This window comes from Urocampus carinirostris, chromosome 6, assembly GCF_059441175.1.
Source record: "Urocampus carinirostris isolate Australia breed hairy pipefish chromosome 6, RoL_Ucar_1.0, whole genome shotgun sequence".
Taxonomy (NCBI): Eukaryota; Metazoa; Chordata; class Actinopteri; order Syngnathiformes; family Syngnathidae; genus Urocampus; species Urocampus carinirostris.
In genome coordinates this window covers 446,462-466,227 of record NC_142354.1, presented here as the reverse complement: position 1 = coordinate 466,227, position 19,766 = coordinate 446,462, and the positions used below count along the sequence as shown (strand labels likewise).

At 40.8% G+C, this 19,766-nt stretch overlaps 1 protein-coding gene across 1 annotated transcript; it reads right to left on the bottom strand.

Annotated features, from left to right (window-relative positions):
• Window positions 1–11,661: 11,661 nt before the first annotated feature.
• Window positions 11,662–19,241, bottom strand: LOC148363484 (zinc finger CCHC domain-containing protein 3-like). Its single transcript, XM_088337312.1, has 3 exons — window positions 18,603–19,241; window positions 16,387–16,770; window positions 11,662–11,678 (listed from the first exon to the last, which is right to left on the bottom strand). Exons 1-3 carry the CDS (start codon window positions 19,162–19,164, stop codon window positions 11,662–11,664), a joined length of 963 nt encoding a protein of 320 aa, XP_088193438.1. The 5' UTR covers window positions 19,165–19,241.
• Between the last annotated feature and the right edge of the window lie 525 nt (window positions 19,242–19,766).

Here is a 19,766-nt window from a genome sequence, read left to right as displayed (position 1 = left end):
TGACTTGACTTGGACTTGGCAATCTAAGACTCGGGACTTGACTTGACTTGAGCCACGATGACTTGAATGACTTGCGTGTTCATATATATATATATATTTCATTATTTAAATAATGTTGACAATTACAGTACGGGATGCGGGCTGAGAAACGCTCTCATGTCACGCCCACTCTGCCCATGCGCCACACACCTCCACGGCAACCACCTGAAGTCAGCATGTCTGCTCCGAGGGTAGTAACTTTTGGCTTCAAAAACTTCTGTGAAGAAGGTAAACGGCGAACAGCGCAGTGCAAATTTTGCAACGGGAAAATTTCGGACAGCCAGACCACCACCTCAAATTTCATCCGACATTTGAAGAGCCATTCTGCCCAGTAAGTGTTTGTCAGTGTTAATATCTGTTTGTCAATGTGTTAATATCTGGTGAGTTGGATGTTGGCTAATGTCTGTGAATATTGTCATTCACCCAGGTCATTTTATCCATACAGTTTAGTTGTAGGCAACTGGACTTCTAATTTGAGCTTGAGGAACTTCCATGAGGAACATCTACAGCTCAATCTCTAAAAAGTCCAGTTGCTTACTCTTTGGTTGTTAGCTAAGAGTGAGCGGCAGGGCGATTTAGCCGCTGCACAGGGGGGTTTCAGTTTATCATTGTGACATTCTTATGCAGAGACGAGAGGTTATCGTAACCTGCGTCAATGATGCTTCATTCATTTGCTTTTATAAACATTGCAGTATGTTTGAGTAAAACGAATGCATTTGTGCTCATAGTGCCTCGTCTATCCTACAACGGGTAACGCAAAAGACAAGCCAGGCATATTGAGCTAGGAGCTACGGATAAACGGGCTGTCTAATTGAGAAAATAGGGTAGGCTAAGCGGTGAAGTTGAGAAGGACACGTGCACTGTACATGATCAAAAATCAGGGATGTGATTTGACCAAAGTGAAATTATCTGAAAATTAGGCGGGGGTCTGGGGGCCGCGGGCACCCAGCTAGGTCCAGGGCAGTGCCCTGGTGGGGGGAGAAGTGGGGCGAAGCCCCCCGGAGGTCATGGGTTTTCCGTGTTTTTAAGTACTTTCAATGCACTCAGATGACAAAGAAATAGACAAAACAACAGCATACATTTTCAATGTATTTTGAACTATCCCATATAAAATTACAGTTTAAGTCAACTCAAAATCAGTCACATTAAAAAACATTGGACTGCCTTTGCTATTAAAAACTATCACTGAGAATATCATCATATCTAACTCATGTGATTACTAAGTTAACACATAAATCATGTTGAAGAGTTCAAATTTCATGAACAAATAATTGTATCATGACCAAATGAAAAGTAACTCATATTAGAACATACCATAAATGTCTTTGTTATAGAAGAAGATGTTATCTATAAATGAAAGTACTGTAGTGGGTTGTACATAATTCACCCACGGAACCATTGTTTAGTTAGCGAGTTCCTAGGGGGACTCTTAATTCGGCCGGTTCTAGCCACTCTCGTGTTTGTTTTGTTATCGCCAGTTTAAATGTCATTAAAGCAGCTTTCGTTGGCACCTTTGTTTGACACTCCGCTTACGACTCCCGTCTCTGCTCGCTACATTGGATCACGTCGGGGTCACCAACATTTGTAGATAATTCCTTCTCTAACCAGTCCGATCGAAACTTGTTTTTTTACGATCTTAGCAATTTCTTTAACTCGCGGAGCATCTTTGCGTTCGATCTCGGACATCTTTCTTTAAACACTCGGCAAAAACGTGTGAGAAATGAACAATGGCATACTCCTACGCCTTTATAAGGAGCGCGTTTATTGGTCAACACGGAGACTTCAACCAATCGCAAGTACGTTTCATTTCAGTTACGGAAACACTAAAATGGAACGCTGTCGAGACGAAATCGTTTTTTTTACCATTTAAAAGAATCGGAAATTTTAAAATTTTATTTTTGGAGCGAAAGCGGAATTCCGCGAATTAGCGGAAAAATCACATCCCTGAAAAATGTGTCTTTGCCTTAATGTTATAGTCTCAATCTGCATATAATTTGGAAGTGTTGGCAAAAGGGCACCTTCCACGATTGGGGAGAGTGTGGGGTTGGCGGCAGCTGCAGGGGGATCCGCTCTTTTTCACAGGCATGCTGATCGTACATAGTCAAGTCAAAGTCAGTTTTATTTGCCAGTTCCTTCAAATGTACTTGACATAAAACGGAATCGAAATTACGTTCCACACTGTCCTATGCGTAGACATTGACAACAATAAAGTGCAATAAAAGTGCAACAATAAAGCCTGGCTATCGCGACTATTAATAAACTGTGATAAACGTGTGATAAACTCATCACACGAGTTTAGTCTGGCCAACCATCCGAGAGGCTGCGTTGATCAAATGCCTCTGTGTACTACTGGACTATGCTACAACCAATCAGACTACAACGTCATCACGCTAAAACCGCCTCAATCGTGCAGGCTAGATCAAAAGTTATGCCAGTAGTCTCCAAATCAAATAGTGACAATAATGTTAATCCAATCTTATAATTAAGACCACTAAGTCGACAATTATGGAAGTTTTTTTTGTAGTTTTTTTTTAGTAACTTTTTAGTATAAAAATAAATATTAGCTCATTATTTTCTTTAAAAATTTTGATTTCATGGTTGGAAATGTTAAATAAATTGTTTTATTTATTAACTATCACATGGTTAAGATATACCAGCTTTATGAGCATAAAAAAGTAAAAAAATGTGGTAAAAGCTTCAGTTACAGTTGATTTGATATTAAGTAATATCATCCAGAAGATAGATAAAAAAAAATACAGAAAGTTTCAAACAACTGTTTTTTTAACCATATGTCATGATTTCATGTCTGCCCAACCATACAGGACATCTCATTCTTGTTTTTGCATCTGCTTCACAGATATGCAGAGTATGAAAGGACAAGAAACGCCTGCACTGATACTACACAGCCTGCAATATCACAGTTCATCCAGTCTCGTCCTCTGGAAGCATATTCAGCAAATCATCCCAAACAGAAGTCCATAACCAATGCTATTGTTACAGATCTTGTGATTGGATGTAGCATGCCCCTTTCAATGACGGAAAATAAACATTTCAGGCACTTCATGTCTGTGGTCGACTCCAAATACCAGCCTATCTGCCGCAGAACAATAACTTCAACAATAGAATCACTTGTTGCAGACATGCAAGAAAAGATCAAAGTGATTCTTGCTGGTGTAGACCATGTGTCGGTTACCATAGACATTTGGTCAGATAGGAGGATGCGCGGCTTTTTGGGAGTCACTGGCCATGTCTTAACAACCTCAGAAGGAGTCATGCTGAAGTCATACCTGCTGGCATGCAGCAGATTCAAGGGATCTCACACAGGAGAGCGCATTGCTGAAGCCTTTGATTCCCTGTGTGAGGATTATGGCATTCGGAAAAAACTCGACTTCATAATCTGTGATAATGCTGCGAATATGAAGCGAGCATTTTCAGTCTGTTTTCCGAAGGATCAAGATGACGAAGTAACCGATGATGACAATCTGGATGATGAAGAATTGTGGGAAGACCTCTCCAGAGGTGACTGGGAGACTGTGGACCGCACAATCAACAGAGGAAGCCCTAAACGTCAGCAATGCTTTGCGCATACTCTGCAGTTAGCTGTTGGTGATGGTCTCAAGGATGCACGGATCATGAACAGTTCCTTTGCAAAATGCTCCAAGCTTAGCTCTCTCTTGCATACATCCAGCACCTTTAAAGATGCGTTTGAGGAGAAGTTTGATCAGCGAGGGATACCCGCTGCTGTAAACACACGGTGGAATTCAACTTTCCGACAAGTCAAGGCAGTGCTCTCATTCAGTCACCAGGACTTGTGCAGTGTTGTTCAGAACACGGGACACAGTGAGCTGGTCTTCTCAATTAGGGAGTGGAACTTGATGAAGGAACTTTGTGATGTGCTACAGCCATTTGCAGAGGCCACTGATCTTACTCAGGGAGAGAAGATTGTGACGATTAGCTCTGTCCTCCCCTGTGTATTGTCTCTTAACCACCACTTGGAAAGACTCAAGCCGCAAGTGCGCTTCCTGGGAAGCATGATCCATAGCCTGCAATTCTCTTTGAAGAAACGGTTCCGGGGAATCTTCGTTAATGTGAAGATGTTGTCAGCTGCATCAGGGGAAGAGCTGCCATTTGCAGACCCAGTCTACATCAGGTCAGCTGTCCTGGACCCGGCTTTCTCCATGATGTGGCTTCAGCATGATGTGCTTGTCACCGATGATGTCAAGAATAACATTGTTGACATGGTAAAAGGTCAGTGGATTTTTTTTTTTTAACGTGATGTACACTTAGGCGTGTCACCATTATCAAATTATGGAAATGTAATTCAAAACAGTTATATGAGTATTATAATCCATTTTAGAGATGATTTTGCAAGCGTATCAAACTGTGGATGTTCAATTTTGAATAATGCTCATGAGATCTTACGCTTGCCCTTTTTTTTCTTTGTTTTAATTAGATCTGATTCTACGTGAGGTGCAACCTCACACAACATCCCAGAGTCCTGAATTCCTAGAGGAGGAAAGCGAAAGCCAGCAAGAAGACAGCACTGGCCTATTCTCAGGCTACAAAAAACGCCGCAAGCAGGACCCAACCACCAACCCAGAGACACAACTAAATAACTATTTTTCTCTTTGTTGTGGGCAGCCTTGTCTGTCCTTCTGGGACGCAAACAGGGCTGTCCTCCCTGCCCTTTTTCCTGTTGCAATGAAAGCTTTGTCAGTGCCAGCCTCAAGTTCCCCAGTGGAAAGAGTCTTCAGCCATGGTGGAATCATTATGAGACCCCATCGAGCTCGGCTTGCAGATAAGACCCTGTCTAATCTTCTATTTTGCAAATGCAATACCTTGTAAAAAGGGAATGACTGATGGATATACAGTGACTGAGTGAGTGAGTTAATTTGTGTCATTGTGAGTGAGTGAGTGAGTGAGTGAGTGAGTGAGTGAGTGAGTGAGTGAGTGAGTGAGTGAGTGAGTGAGTGAGTGAGTGAGTGAGAGTGTGTGAGTGTGTGTGAGTGTGTGAGTGAGAGAGAGAGGAGAAATGTAACAAAGTTTAATAATAATAAGCTATTTGTTTTAGCTGTTATTTGTTTCCTCATAAAAAGGGATTGACTTATGGATATACTGTTTGAGTGAGTGACAGAAAGCGTGTGAGAGAGAAATCTGCAAAGAAAAGAGCAAGAGAAATGTGACAGTTTAATCCTCTGTAAGTTAGTATTTGTTTTAGCTGTTATTGTTACTTTGTAAAAGTAAAAAAAAAGTAAAAGTTTGGGTTTCGATCTACAGATCACTTTTTCTGTCAATAAATACCAAATACTGACGATATCACTGTTTGTTTGAGTCTATGATGTATTTTACTGAACATGAGTATTTAGGATACAAATATTTTATTACAGGTTAGGCACATTAGCCAAGGATGATTACTTGATTTCTTATATATTGCCTTTCACTTTATTAAGATCAGATTCTGAAGCTAAAATTACAACAGTACGCCAAAGGTGACTTGACTTGGACTTGACTTGACCTATTACAGGACTTGACTTGACTTGACTTGACACAGCCTGTGACTTGACTTGACTTGACTTGCCCAAGAAAAAAATACTTGGGACTTACTTGAGACTTGCACATGTGTGACTTGGTCCCATGTCTGCAGACAACTAAGTGAAAGTGTTAGGTTCTTTTTTACATATGTTTTTGGTTAGATTAGTTTATTAAATTTGTTTTAAAACACTCACAATTGTAGCAAAGTGATATATAAAGTGCCTGATTTAAGCACTTCGTATTTAGTTTGGTAGTATTGCTATAGTTGTATATTTAAAGTATTTTTGTAGTATTTCTGCAGTATTTGTGCAGGCTTGGGGAGTAACGGAATACATGGAACGGCAAAAATGATGTTGGCAAGCTGTTTGGATTTATTTTCATTTTGTTTCTGTCGCATTTTATGTTAGTTTTGCCAGAGATCAAAGAGATCAAAGCAAGGAGAGAAAGCTTACCACGTGTTGTGAGTCATAATTTTATTCATATTTAGTTGATTTTGTCGTTTATTAGCACATTTGGAATTGGAGTAATCCAAAAGTAATTGAAAGTAATCAAGTTAAAATAACCCTACCCAACCCTGTATATATATACAGTGGAACCTCGGTTCTCGACCATAATCCGTTCCAGAACCCTGTTCGAAAACAGATTTGTTCAATCACCGAAATCGTTTTTCCCATTAAAAGTAATGTAAAATAGTTTTAATCCGTTCCAACACCCTGAATGTTTACCATGAACGTAAACATGAAGCTAACCCAGGCTAATCGTACGTTCGCGTTAGCGTAATCTTCCGTACGAAAGATTACGCTAACATGAATGTGTAAAAATTAAAAAAATCTGGTCGTTTACACATCATTTAGCACCCGGGTCTCCACAAAAAGTGGTGAGCGGTTAAAGGATAAAGAAAAGAATTATGAATAGGATTTCTTACCTTTGTGGTGGTCTGCAGAAGCCATGCTCTATTCCCTCGAAAGAAGGGAAACTCGCACACCTTCTTCATATTTTGCTATTATTTCTTTCTTAAATGCAATAGTTGTACGAACTACTCTTTTTTTTCACCTGTAGCAACTTTGCTGCTTGCACCAACCTTCTTCGGAGGCTTAATAAGGGGCTAGAACACTCCGTTCACCGATATTAAAAGCGAAAGCGAAAAGAAGCAAGTGCGCACGTAATAACAGTTGGTCACGAGGGGTGGGGGCAATCTACACCCGTACGCCGCTCAGCATTGCACCCTAGCGTTCGAACTCCGATTTTTGGAACGAAAAGCGAAGCAATAATTTCTCTAAATTTTTGGTCGAGAACCAATTTGTTCAAACTGAGAGGCGTTCGAGAACCGAGGTTCCACTGTGTATATATATATATATATATATATATATATATATATATATATATGTCATTTTATTTTGAACATGTTGATTTAGCGGGGAGGATAAAAAAGTCTGATGGACACCATGTGGCCCACAGGCCGTAGTTTGCCTACCTCTGTTCTAGACTACTCTACTATATTAATTGGACTAAATCAACAATAGTCCTGATTACCAAAATCTCAAGGAAACCTGCAAGACACACTCAACTTGTCTCCTCAGAGAAATGGAAAATATTCAGGTGTAAAAATCTTTGTTTGTCGCTTTTTATTTAGACACAGCAAAATATAACCCATCGATTATTGATTAACAAAAGGAAACATTAACGAAATTGCACAAAGAACAGCTGTACAATACAATTATACACTACATGCGCTCAAAGTGAGTAATCTCCCTATATCGCTTTTGGGAAGGAAAGCCACTGTTGTAAAAAGTTATGAAAGTTCCCTGAAAATAAAGTAATCAATTTCAATTATTCCACTCTAACCAACATCTGGTTTTGAGTGATATTGTCGGTAAGTTGAGAGAAAAAGTTCAACTCTCCAAGCACAGCCCAACAAATACATTTAATACATCTTACAGTAAAAAATACCTAAACTAGTACAACATGAGAAATTATGTTAAAGGTAACATGCTAAATGCGGTAAAATAAAGACGCTCCCCTACTTACGAACTTTCGGGTTACGAAAAAGGGTAGATACAAACATTTTTTTGGATGTCCACATTACTGTAAGTTAGATTTTGTATTACCTTTTTCCGAGTACAGGACAGTGTGCTTCATTCCGTCGCTACCGGCGTGTGGCGCTGTAAGAGCTCACACAGAAATCTGGGTTCCTTTTCCTAGTTCGCGTGTAAACATACTATACTGTATCTCCACCAGTACTTTGACATTCTTATTGTTTAATATCTCGTGTATCAATTCAATAATGTTGATGTAAAGTGTAAAGAAGAGGCGAGCCGATTCTTTTGAAGTGAAAGTGGAATGAGAAAGCTTAATGCGGTTGAGAAAATGGTTGGACCGCTTTTTTTTTGGGCTATTTTCTACCACAGAGGAGGAAGTCACCTAACTCTTAAAGCTCATCTTCCAAAAGTAAGTTAAACTTAACTTTATTTTTCTTTATAGAGCATATTGTTTTATTAAATGTTTATTTTTTTCAGTACAAAACCATACAGGTTAATTTTACAAGCCTTAAACATACTTATAGAAACCTAAACATACATTCCATACAAAATATAGCGCTGAAGCAAATTCAATTTACGAACGATCGTCCGGAAGGTATCTCATTTGTAAGTAGGGCAGCATCTGTAGCACAGAGATTTTGCATGAAATCTATATTTATTTAATTCGAGATACTGTATGTTAAAGATTGAGTGTCTCATCATTTCTTTTATTTAAGAGTTCTGTTGATTCACTTAGAAGTGTAAGTGTCGTGGACTCCAGTGCTTCATCACTGTACTGTTGCTGCTGGACCACAATTCCTCCTTTTGCACAATGGATCATATATCTTACTAGATCGGCTGGGAAAAGGAATTGGTCTCTCAGGAACTGTTCTTTCATGGTTCAATGTTCCAGCTCGGAGCCTTCGCTTGTAAAATGCTGGTCTACTAGTGATCCCAAGAGCCAAGAAGAGATCCACAAGTTCGAGAGCGTTCTCCATTTTGGCCCCAGTGCTGTGGAATGAATGCTCTTTCCCCTGAGATTCGATCTGCAACCTCAGTGGAACTGATTTGGCTTAAAACACACTTATATTCTATATCTTATGAATTACCTATATTTTATGTGTATTGCAAAATCCATTGCAGCCTGGTCACACTGGTAGGGGGATTACCACATGTGGTGTCCCTTTCAAGGTTTCCTTATTTTCCTCATGCAGAGGTTTGGAGTTTTGTCTTGCCGTCATGTAGGTTTTAGGCCAGTGGATGGTGTAATAATAGTCTGCAGTCTGTACAGCCCTTTGAGATTTCTTGTCATTAAGGGCTACACAAACAAACATGAATTGCCTTGACTTGACTTTGTGAGCTGTGACGTCATACGAAGAACACCAGCACCATAGCAAGCCAGTCACCATATTGGTTTACGTGATAATTAGTCAAAGTGTTTTGAGCAGTTTTTTACATTTTCAACTACAGGTATAGCGTGAGCAACCTGATTTTGGGTAACCTACCTGATTGCCTGTAAAATATGGAGTTGTTATTCAACGTTTTTCTAGCCTGGGAGTTTGGAATGTCTTTCGGAGAAAAAGAGTCAACAAAACCAAAAGTGTCAGCTTTTTCCTGCATTTTTCGAATGTAGTGTAACCTACCTGACTGTCTGTGAAGGATGGTGGTCAAGTGTAACAACGAATCGATAAAATTAATCAAAATCGATGATTAATAAAGTTGGCAAAGAATTAGTTCATTGATTCGATGTGTAGCGCAATTTATGCGCCACTCAGCACCTCATGGAGCCAGTGACGTCAAGCATGTTGGCAAGCATGACAGACTGAGCTGGAGTGCGAACTAAAGCGCTATTTTCAAAGGCTATGGTAAATTCAACTCATGAAACATGACGGACATGGAGAAAACGGTTCGACCAAAGTCTGTAAAAGTGTGGGAGTACTCCACACTTCGCAAAACAAATAATTGCGTTACTTGCAAGCTTTTGCGAAAGTGATTTGGCACGGGAGCACCATGGCAGCAATCAAAACCAAAACATGATGTAACCGACAAGGATAAAAGGAGCCCAGTAGAAGGGTAAGTCACGTAACCTTCGTTTCTGGTAGTTAGCTGATGTTAGCGTTCTCTTTGTAGCTGATTAATGACTGCGTGCGTATGTGTAAGAGATACTTTTTATTTCAGTAAAATCATCTTAAGTAGTGTTTAATTGTGCTTTATATAAAAACACTCAACTTTTAGGCATCAAGTTTTATTTATGTGCCGAAACATAATGTTAGTCTCTGGTCGCTCGCTTGATGTGCCAGCGTTTGCTCTTGTTAGTGGCTCTGTGTGTGTGTGTGTGTGTGTGTGTGTGTGTGTGTGTGTGTGTGTGTGTGTGTGTGTGTGTGTGTGTGTTTGCGCGTGCGCGCGTGTGGGTGTGTGTGTGTGTGAGAGCGAGATATTTTTTTAATCCAATTAAATGAAAGAATGAAGTTTATTTGAGTACAGCACAAAAAACAGTACCAACCATTAATTCACAAAAGGGAACAACAAATACTTTGCACCAAACACATGGAACAAAAAATCAGCTGAACAATGCAATATCATGATAAACATGCACCCAAAAGGAGTAGACATAAGCAGTGTTGAATTGTGCGGAAAAAAAAGCTCAACTTGCACACAATGGTGTTAATAAATTTGAAATTAAGCATCAAGTTTTATTTTTCTGGCAAAGTCTGAGTGATTGTTGTGTCCTTGTAAATTGTGCAATAATAATACTCATACTAGTTTTTGTCTGAACAGTAAACAGCAAACAATGACAAGCTTCATCATGAGAAAGAGACACCATGCACGCCACAGCAAGCAGCTGTCATCACTGAGATCCTTACTGACATGCTCACATTGCAATGCAAAGTTCTCAAAGAAGGAAGTGAGTGCGTTACTGAGCAAAGGCGATAGTGATCACTTTTTGCTTGTTATGTTTAAAACCACGTACTGAGTTTTCACATTTGCGTTATTTTCTTGTCATCTCCTTTAACAACAAAAATACCTATTTTTGCACTTTTTAAAACACTGTCTTATATGTTTGCAGGAGTATGCCAATGATTTATATGTGTTTTTGTTTATTGTTAAGTTATTTCACAAACACCTGTAATGTAAATGTTGATGCGTGTCACTGCTTTCAGATTTGCAATTGTTTCTTGTTCCAATAGCTCATGTCCCTTCAACAATAAGGATGCCTTTTTCCCCTTCTAGAAAAAAAGTACATATTTGCAGGTTTATAGCATATATTTGTATGTATTTTTTGTTATTTGACAAACACTGATTATTTTATTGTAGAATATTCAATTTTGTGCACAAAGGACTGCACAGGTTACAATTACACCATCCCCCGATCTTAAACCAACATGCGGGCAAGGAAAAACTCAAAACCTCAAGCCAGCTAAATAAGCAACCTTGAGAAGGGGCCTCACAAGTGGTAATCCACCTTCTGTCAGGTTCTGGACGGTTGCCATGGCGCCCAGCTGGCACCGCCCCTTGACACCAGCTGACTCGCATTTTCTGATTACTCCTGTGGGTACTTAAACGTTCTCTTTTGAACTGCGCTTGCCAGAAAATTGTTGGAAACTTGTTTATGCTTGGTTATACTTGTTGTGCTTGTTGGACTTTGTTGCACTTCGGTGTAACATTCTGAGAGATTCCTGCAAGTTCTGTTTAATTCTGAAAATGCCTAGTTTGTAGTTTTGCCTGTGTTCGACCCATTTTGTTTTTTGGTCTGGTCCGTTTGTGTTTTGGACAACTTTTCTTTCTCAATTAAAGTGTGAGGACGTCTACGCAAATAAATTCCTACTTCCTGCCTCCCGATCCGATCCGTGACACCTTCCAGGATGACCAGGGTGCAATAGATTTAGCATTGGGTAACAGTACACAAAATGGGGCCTCTTTGATCATCACATTTAAATAATTTGCAAATACATCATGTCAATCTTTTTGTCAACAGAGTTTCATTTCCGAACCAATGTGTCAATCATCATTTGAATCGGTCACTATTGGCTAAAGTTATTAGGAGGTAAAGGAGGCGGGTCCTTTTTAGCATTTACAGGCCCACATAGGCTAAAGAGCGGCAAAACAAAGCCTGCGATGGGCCGAAAAAGATGTGAATCACAAGTAAGGTTGTTCTACGGCCTGGAGAAAATAGTTTGTAATAGTCTGTATTTGTAACAGGAATTATGGGGGTAAAAGGACAGCTAGCTACAAGCAACGTCATCCATGCAGATTTTTTGGTTTGAACAAATTTATTGACACTAATAACAGTAAACAATCATGACAATCTCAACAGCAATTAAGCACATTCACAATATTATATTTCAATATGACATTTAACAGCAAACACAATGTGAGGTTTGAACAACAGTTCTCGAAAATCTTAATAGCAATCAAGCATATTCACAATTTCATTATATAACATCTTTGTTAGTGTTGATAGATCCGTCTAGGCCAAAGTCGATTGTTTTTGTTCTGAACAAATCCACCGACACCAACAGCAGCAAAACAAATACGACAATCTCAGCCATCAAGCATATTCACAATTTTGTTATATCTGACAATATGACGTGACGATATGACGTTTTAACATTCTTTCCTGAAATTTTGAACATCAATTAAACAATTTCAGAGTTATTATCTTTTAACAGTAGTTAACCAACGTGTAAAGGGTAATACTATTGTGCAAGGGCATAGCTCTGCCATCCCACCCTCCCAAGCAGCATCCTTCCAGTCCTCTGTGTGGGTCCTTTCCCTTCTTACTTCTACTTTCCACTACACAGGCCGTTGCTGCCGGGACCCCCACAGTGTAGCTCCAGTTCCCCCCTCCGGGTGGGTGCAGACGATTCTTCTTTATGGTTGCGTCCTAGACCCGCCGCTCCTAGGCCCGCCGCTCGCAGATTGTATGGTATCTGCAGCCATTTGGAGCACAGCCACGGCGTCCTTGATGGCGCGAGAGTGAGCCAGTCCCTGGCAAAGTCGTTCCGAGACCTACTCGACCGACTCACCCTGTAAAGCACGTACTGTGCATCAGGGACCTCCCCTGCTGGCAAGTCCGGGTAACTTTCCTAGTTGGTCGGCCATTGTCCACAAGTCCTCTGCAGCGTTGCACTCACAAAAAAGGTGCCTCACCGATTCCTGGGCGCCACAGCCAGGTCGAGGGCACGTCGAAGTCGCTGACATCCCTCGGTGGTGCATTACGGCTCTGACTGGGAGAACTTCATGAGCCACCATCCATGACAAGTCTCGTAGTCTGTTTGGGAGGGCAGGATGATTCACGTTGCTCCAAACCGTTGTAGGTTCGCCAAACGCAAGCCCCCGCACAGGGCTTACTGTTGCTCGCCCTTGCACAATAGCAATAAGGGCCCTGTGGTTTTGTAAAGTGTGACATTCTTGTGTTTCCAAATCAAACTTCTTTAAAAAATCCCGAATAAAGAGATGTGTTGGTGGCAAGTTAAATGAAACTGGAATCAAACGATTGTTTGGTACAAGCTTTAGCTTCCGCAAATATGAGCCGATCCAAAACCGGGTCATCGCTTGACTTTTCGGGTTGTTGGGTGGGCCCACAGCGCCTTGGAAGTGGAGAGAGACATATTTGCTTCCCAGGAAAAGCTGGAGGTCAGGCACTCCTTTCCCCCCTTTTTCCTTTTTCTTTTTCATTGTATCTCTTTTTATCCTTTCCCACTTTGAGCCCCAGACAAAGCGAAAGATGGCTCGGTCCAGTTGTAACAGCACGTTTCTTTTGGGCATAAAAACTAAACTGATTGACAAAAGCATTGGGAGGATGATCGCTTTGATGGTTAGGACCTTCCCCCTCTATTGTCAGTTTTCTTAGTGACCAAAAAACAAGTCTTTGCTTAACTTTCCTTGTCACGTCATCCCAGTTGGTCACGCCTCCTCCATCCGCATTGAATTTTATCCCTAGGATTTTCTGGTCTGTCTTTAACACCGTCAGCGGGAGTCCTGCCTTTTCTGTCTCTTTCCACATTCCATAAAACTTCACTTGTGATTTTTCTCTATTTAGCCTTGACCCAGACGCCCTCCCAAACAGGTCAGTCAAGTCAAGGGCTCTTCCAACAGATGCGCGGTCAGTACATAAAATATTAAAATCATCCATGTACAAAACACACTTGGTAATTTGTCCCCCACTTCCTGGGATATTGATCCCTTCGACAAATCTATCTTTTCTTAACATTTGTGCCAAAGGTTCAATGCAAAGAACATAGAGAAGGGGAGACATAGGGCAACCTTGACGTACACCGCAGTTGATCTCGATTGCTTCCGATAAATTCCCGTTAATCAGGAATTTGCTGTAGATGTCTCGGTATAGCAGTCCCACCCACTTGATGTATTTTTGGGGAAAACCACATTTTTGCAATACCCTGAACAGGTATTGGTGCGAGACTCGATCAAAGGCTTTTTCAAAGTCTAGGTTTAGGACCGCTAGTCGCATGTTTCTGTCTCTCGCATAACAAATGGTGTCACGGATCAGCATGAGACTGTCGCTGATCTTCCTTCCCACGATGGCACAGGTTTGGTCTGGATCAACCAAGTCTCCCAAGACTACAGACATTCGTGTTGCTAGAAGCTTGCTGAAAATTTTACAGTCCACGTTTAAAAGCGTTATGGGTCGCCAGTTTTTTAAGTCAATTTTGTCTCCTTTTTTGTGCAATAGAGTAACTATACCTATTCTGAAACTGTCTGGCATATTGTCTCGACTGGAAAATTCGTTGAAAACAGTAATCAGATCTGGTGCTAAAATATCCCAAAAAGTCCGGTAAAATTCGAGGTTGAGTCCGTCCTCCCCGGGTGATTTGCCTTTTTTCATAGTCTTTATGCAATCATTCAGTTGGTCTTGGGTAAAGTCCGATGTTAAAAAGGGGTCTTGACGCACTGATCTTGAAATACGATCTAATACATGCCCCGATTCATTCTCGTGTGTTTCTTTCTTTTCAAATAATTTTTTGTAGTAGTCTTCGACTAATTTGGTTATTTCACTACTTTCCTTTGTTATTTGCCCGTTTTCGTTTTGAAGTTTAAAAAGCCCCTCATTTTTGCTCATAATTTTTAAAAAAAAATAGCGTGTACTTTTTTTCCCCTTCTTCTATTTCTCTTTCTCTGCTTCTTATTATGATGGATTATTTAATGGTTATTGTTCTATTTTCTTTATTACTTATCCAATATCCGTTTCTTTTTGGTTTGAACAAATCCACCGACACTAACAGCAGCAAAACAAACACGACAATCTCAACAGCCATCAAGCATATTCACAATTTTTTTATATCTGACAATATGACGTGATATTATGATTTTTTTTGGTTTGAACAAATTTATTGACACTAATAACAGAAAACAATCATGACAATCTCAACAGCAATTAAGCACATTCACAATATTATATTCCAATATGACGTTTTTAACAGCAAACACAATGTGAGGTTTGAACAACCCTTCTCGAAAATCTTATTAGCAATCAAGCATATTCACAATTTCATTATATAACATATTTGTTAGTGTCAATAGATCCGTCCAGGCCAAAGTCGATTGTCCTCGGTCTGAACAAATCCACCGACACCAACAGCAGCAAAACAAACACGACAATCTCAACAGCCATCAAGCATATTCACAATTTTTTTATATCTGACAATATGACGTGACGATATGACGTTTTAACATTTTTTCCTGACATTTTCAACATCAATTAAACAATTTCAGAGTTATTTTCTTTTAACAGTAGTTAAGTAGCGTGTAAAAGGCAATACTATTGTGCAAGGGCATAGCTCTGACATCCCACCCTCCCAAGCAGCATTCTTCCTGTCCTCTGTGTGGGTCCTCTCCCTTCTGTGTGGGTCCTCTCCCTTCTGGGTTCCACAACCCAGGCCGTTGCTGCCGGGACTCCCACAGTGTAGCTCCAGTTCCCCCCTCCGGGTGGGTGCAGACGAGTCTTCTTTATGGCTTCGTCCTAGGCCCGCCGCTCGCAGATTGTATAGCATCTGCAGCCATTTGGAGCACAGCCACGGGGGGGATCTGCCTGCACCTCCATACCAGCAGGTTTCTGGAGGTCCAGATGGCGTCCTTGATGGCGGCGAGAGTGAGCCAGTCCCTGGCAAAATCGTTCCGAGACTTCCTCGACCGACTCACCCCGTAAAGCACGTACTGTGCATCAGGGACCTCCCCTGCTGGCAAGTCCGGGAACTTTCCTAGTTGGTCGGCCATTGTCCACAAGTCCTCGGCAGCGCTGCACTCACAAAAAAGGTGCCTCACCGACTCCTGGGCGCCACAGCCAGGTCGAGGGCACGTCGAAGTCGCTGACATCCCTCGGTGGTGCATTACGGCTCTGACTGGGAGAACTTCATGAGCCACCATCCATGACAAGTCTCGTAGTCTGTTTGGGAGGGCAGGATGATTCACGTTGCTCCAAACCGTTGTAGGTTCGCCAAACGCAAGCCCCCGCACAGGGCTTACTGTTGCTCGCCCTTGCACAATAGCAATAAGGGCCCTGTGGTTTTGTAAAGTGTGACATTCTTGTGTTTCCAAATCAAACTTCTTTAAAAAATCCAGAATAAAGAGATGTGTTGGTGGCAAGTTAAATGAAACTGGAATCAAACGATTGTTTGGTACAAGCTTTAGCTTCCGCAAATATGAGCCCATCCAAAACCGGGTCATTGCTTGACTTTTCGGGTTGTTGCTGTTTCCTTTGTTATTTGCCCGTTTTCGTTTTGAAGTTTAAAAAGCCCCTCATTTTTGCTCATAATTTTTAAAAAAAAATAGCGTGTACATTTTTCCCCTTCTTCTATTTCTCTTTCTCTGCTTCTTATTATGATGCCTTTGCTCTTTATTTCCGCCAAAGCGTTTAGTTCTTGTTTGGTCTCTTTGATTTCATCATTAAAGTCCATCCCCTTTTCTGTTAGGATGAAATAGCGTTGGAGTCTTCTTTGTAGTCCCGACATGCGTTTCATCTCTTTAAGTTTCTTGTTTTTCCCTGCATTTTTAAAAAAGGTCTGTGTTCGTTTCTTTGTCATTTCCCACCATTGTGCTCGTGAATCATACGAGTCTTGAAGGGTCTGCCAGTCTTTGTACAGCTCCCTGTATTGTGCGGCTAGAGCCTCATCCTCCAGCAGGGAGCAGTTTAACTTCCACAAACCCTTCCCAACAGTCATACCTGAAGGAAATGAGAAAGAGCAGACAGTAGCAAGTGATCCGAAAAAAAAACTGGAATTAATCTTGCATCACTCTGTGCTAAACCCCTTGTAAATATGTAGTCTATTCGAGAGGCTCTGGCATTGTCACTACTGAACCAGGTGAAGCCCTCCTCTCCTGGATGTATGGATTTGAAACAGTCCACCAGTTTAAATGTCCGGCACATGTCTTGTAATAAAGTTGATGTTTTATCTACTTTAAACTCCTCATCGGTCCTCTTTCTATCCTTCCTACTTAAGATGCAATTAAAATCTCCTCCCACGATTAGTGGTTGATGGCCTAGCATATGCGACTGTATGTCCTCTAAAAGTTCGTACCTGAGTTGTCTGTCGGCATGGCCGTATATGTTAAAATCATGAGGTTAAAATCATTCCCTATATAAGAAAGTCTTGCTAAGATTGCGCGTCCGTCTCTCATCACAGTACTCCCCTTTATGATGAGTTGAGGGTTGTTTATTAAAATGGCTACCCCATCGTTACGGTTTTCATTCGAGCCACTCCATAATGACGGATATGGCCAAATCTCTTCCTACTGTTTATAATTTTTTAGAAAGGGGATGCAGCATTCCTGTAGTAAAAACACATCTGTTCTGATAGTTTTTAAGAACGATAAAACACTGTGAGCCTTAACCTTTGATCTCACACTTCTCACATTGATAGTAGAGAATGTAATGTTCATAATTGTTGTTAAAGTATTTAAACTAGTTAGACAAAACCGGGGAATCTGAGTCCATTCTTTGGTGATCATCGAGATCATCGAGAGTGTCACCTGTGTCAGACACATCACTTAAGAGTAGTACCTCATTTTGAGACTCACCGGGGAAAACTCTGGGACCCACTGACTCTCTGTCTGTGGTTCCAGGTCTTCCCCTTTTTTCTGGGTTAGGGGGTGAGCCAGAGGACCTATCAAGGGGTCTCTTACTTCCCTGCCCACAAAGGGTCAGATTTTTTCCCTCTCCGACTTCCTCCGTCTCAACTTCATACAGTTCCCTTGTGGGCTTATTCACCGGCAATCGGCTTTCTTCTAAATCTCTTATCTTTGTTTCTGTTTTTTTCACCACTCCCAATTTTGTCTTACTTTTACCCCTCTTTCCAGTGCCCGTATGGCTTTTTGGAGAGTCATTCGCCTTTTCGATTTGTTTGTCTTCTCCAAATCCCGGCAATGGCGTAGCAAACAAATTTGCTAATTTGGACTCTCTTCCAGGCCCTTCCTGATTAATATGTGTTTTCGGAGTGGCATTTGCTTTTTCTATTCGTTTGTCATGTCCAAATTCAGGTATTTTATGAGAAATCGAATTAGAATTTCCAGGTTCTTCCTGTTTCAATTTTGATTCTCTGGTCTCTCCTCTGGTCTCTCCTCCAGGGGTTTTGGTAGGTACATCTGTTTTTTCAATTTGTTTGTCTTGTCCAATTTCTTTGTGCATTTCTTGATCAAATTCAATGGGTATTTCCATAACTTCATTCATTTCTTGTTCATTTTCATTTTGGATTTCCATGACTTTATTAATTTCATTGTCTTTGTTATCTTTATTCATTTCATTGTCTTTGTGACATTTATTCATTTCATTATCTATGTTGTCTGACATCATTTCATTGTCTTTGTTGTCTTTGTTAACTGCCTTCCTAGCTTTCAATTTGTTAGCAAACGAATTCGGGCAGTTTCTAAAGAGGTGATTCGTTTCTCCACAGAGATTGCATTTTCTGCTATTGATACATTCCTCAAAGGAATGTCCAATTGTTCTGCACTTTCCACAAAAAATTCGATCACATACCTCAGCCAGATGCCCATGCTCACCACATTTGCGACAGAGTTTCGGTTGCCCTTGATAGTGGATAAAGCCACGGTTTTCCCCCAGGAATATAGTCGACGGGAGTTGTTTCAGTCCCTGAAAGCTCTGAGGATCTTGCCGTAGTTGGACGGGTACCCTCCAGGCACCAGTCCAATAGCCTTTCTCACACCTCACCTTCATAGCCTGGCCTTTTACTGAGCAGTATCTACTCAACCAATAACAGACGTCATCAGCACTGATTATTTCACTAAACATTCTAACAATGACAATCTTGTTAGCATTATCAGTCAGCTTCTCCACTGTAAATCCAGAAAACTGGGACCTCACTCCCTCAAAGCGATTCCAAAACTCTTGATAAAGAGCTGCCGTTTCAAAACTCACATCAAAGCCTTTGCCAGAAGTCATTTTTATGACAGCATGTACCTCCTCCTTTTTAAACTTCAGAATCTTTTCAACAAACTTGTTAATAAAATCCATCCTTGACATTCCCTCCGAAATTGCCACAACATCTTTGAGCAAGAATCTCACGCAGTTACGTCTCCGCCCGCCGGTATAATGCCCGGCCATGGCAGGACTCGGCTGCTTTACTTCTAACTATGTTAAAATGGTTAGAATTGTAAAATTAATAATTAACAATACTCTTAAAACCGACGCCAATGACAGTATAAACGCATAGAACGAGCAGTGCTAACCTGATGCGTCCACCATCATAACCTCACGACACAGTTTTTTTCGCAAAATTCTCAGACTAGAGTTCTTAAAAACTATCAGAACAGATGTGTTTTTACTACAGGAATGCTGCATCCCCTTTCTAAAAAATTATAAACAGTGGGAAGAGATTTGGCCATATCCGTCATTATGGAGTGGCTCGAATGAAAACCGTAACGATGGGGTAGCCATTAGCAAATTCATGATTAACGGGAATTTATCGGAAGCAATCGAGATCAACTGCGGTGTACGTCAAGGTTGCCCTATGTCTCCCCTTCTCTATGTTCTTTGCATTGAACCTTTGGCACAAATGTTAAGAAAAGATAGATTTGTCGAAGGCATCAATATCCCAGGAAGTGGGGGACAAATTACATTTCATTTAACTTGCCACCAACACATCTCTTTATTCGGGATTTTTTGAAGTAGTTTGATTTGGAAACACAAGAATGTCACACTTTACA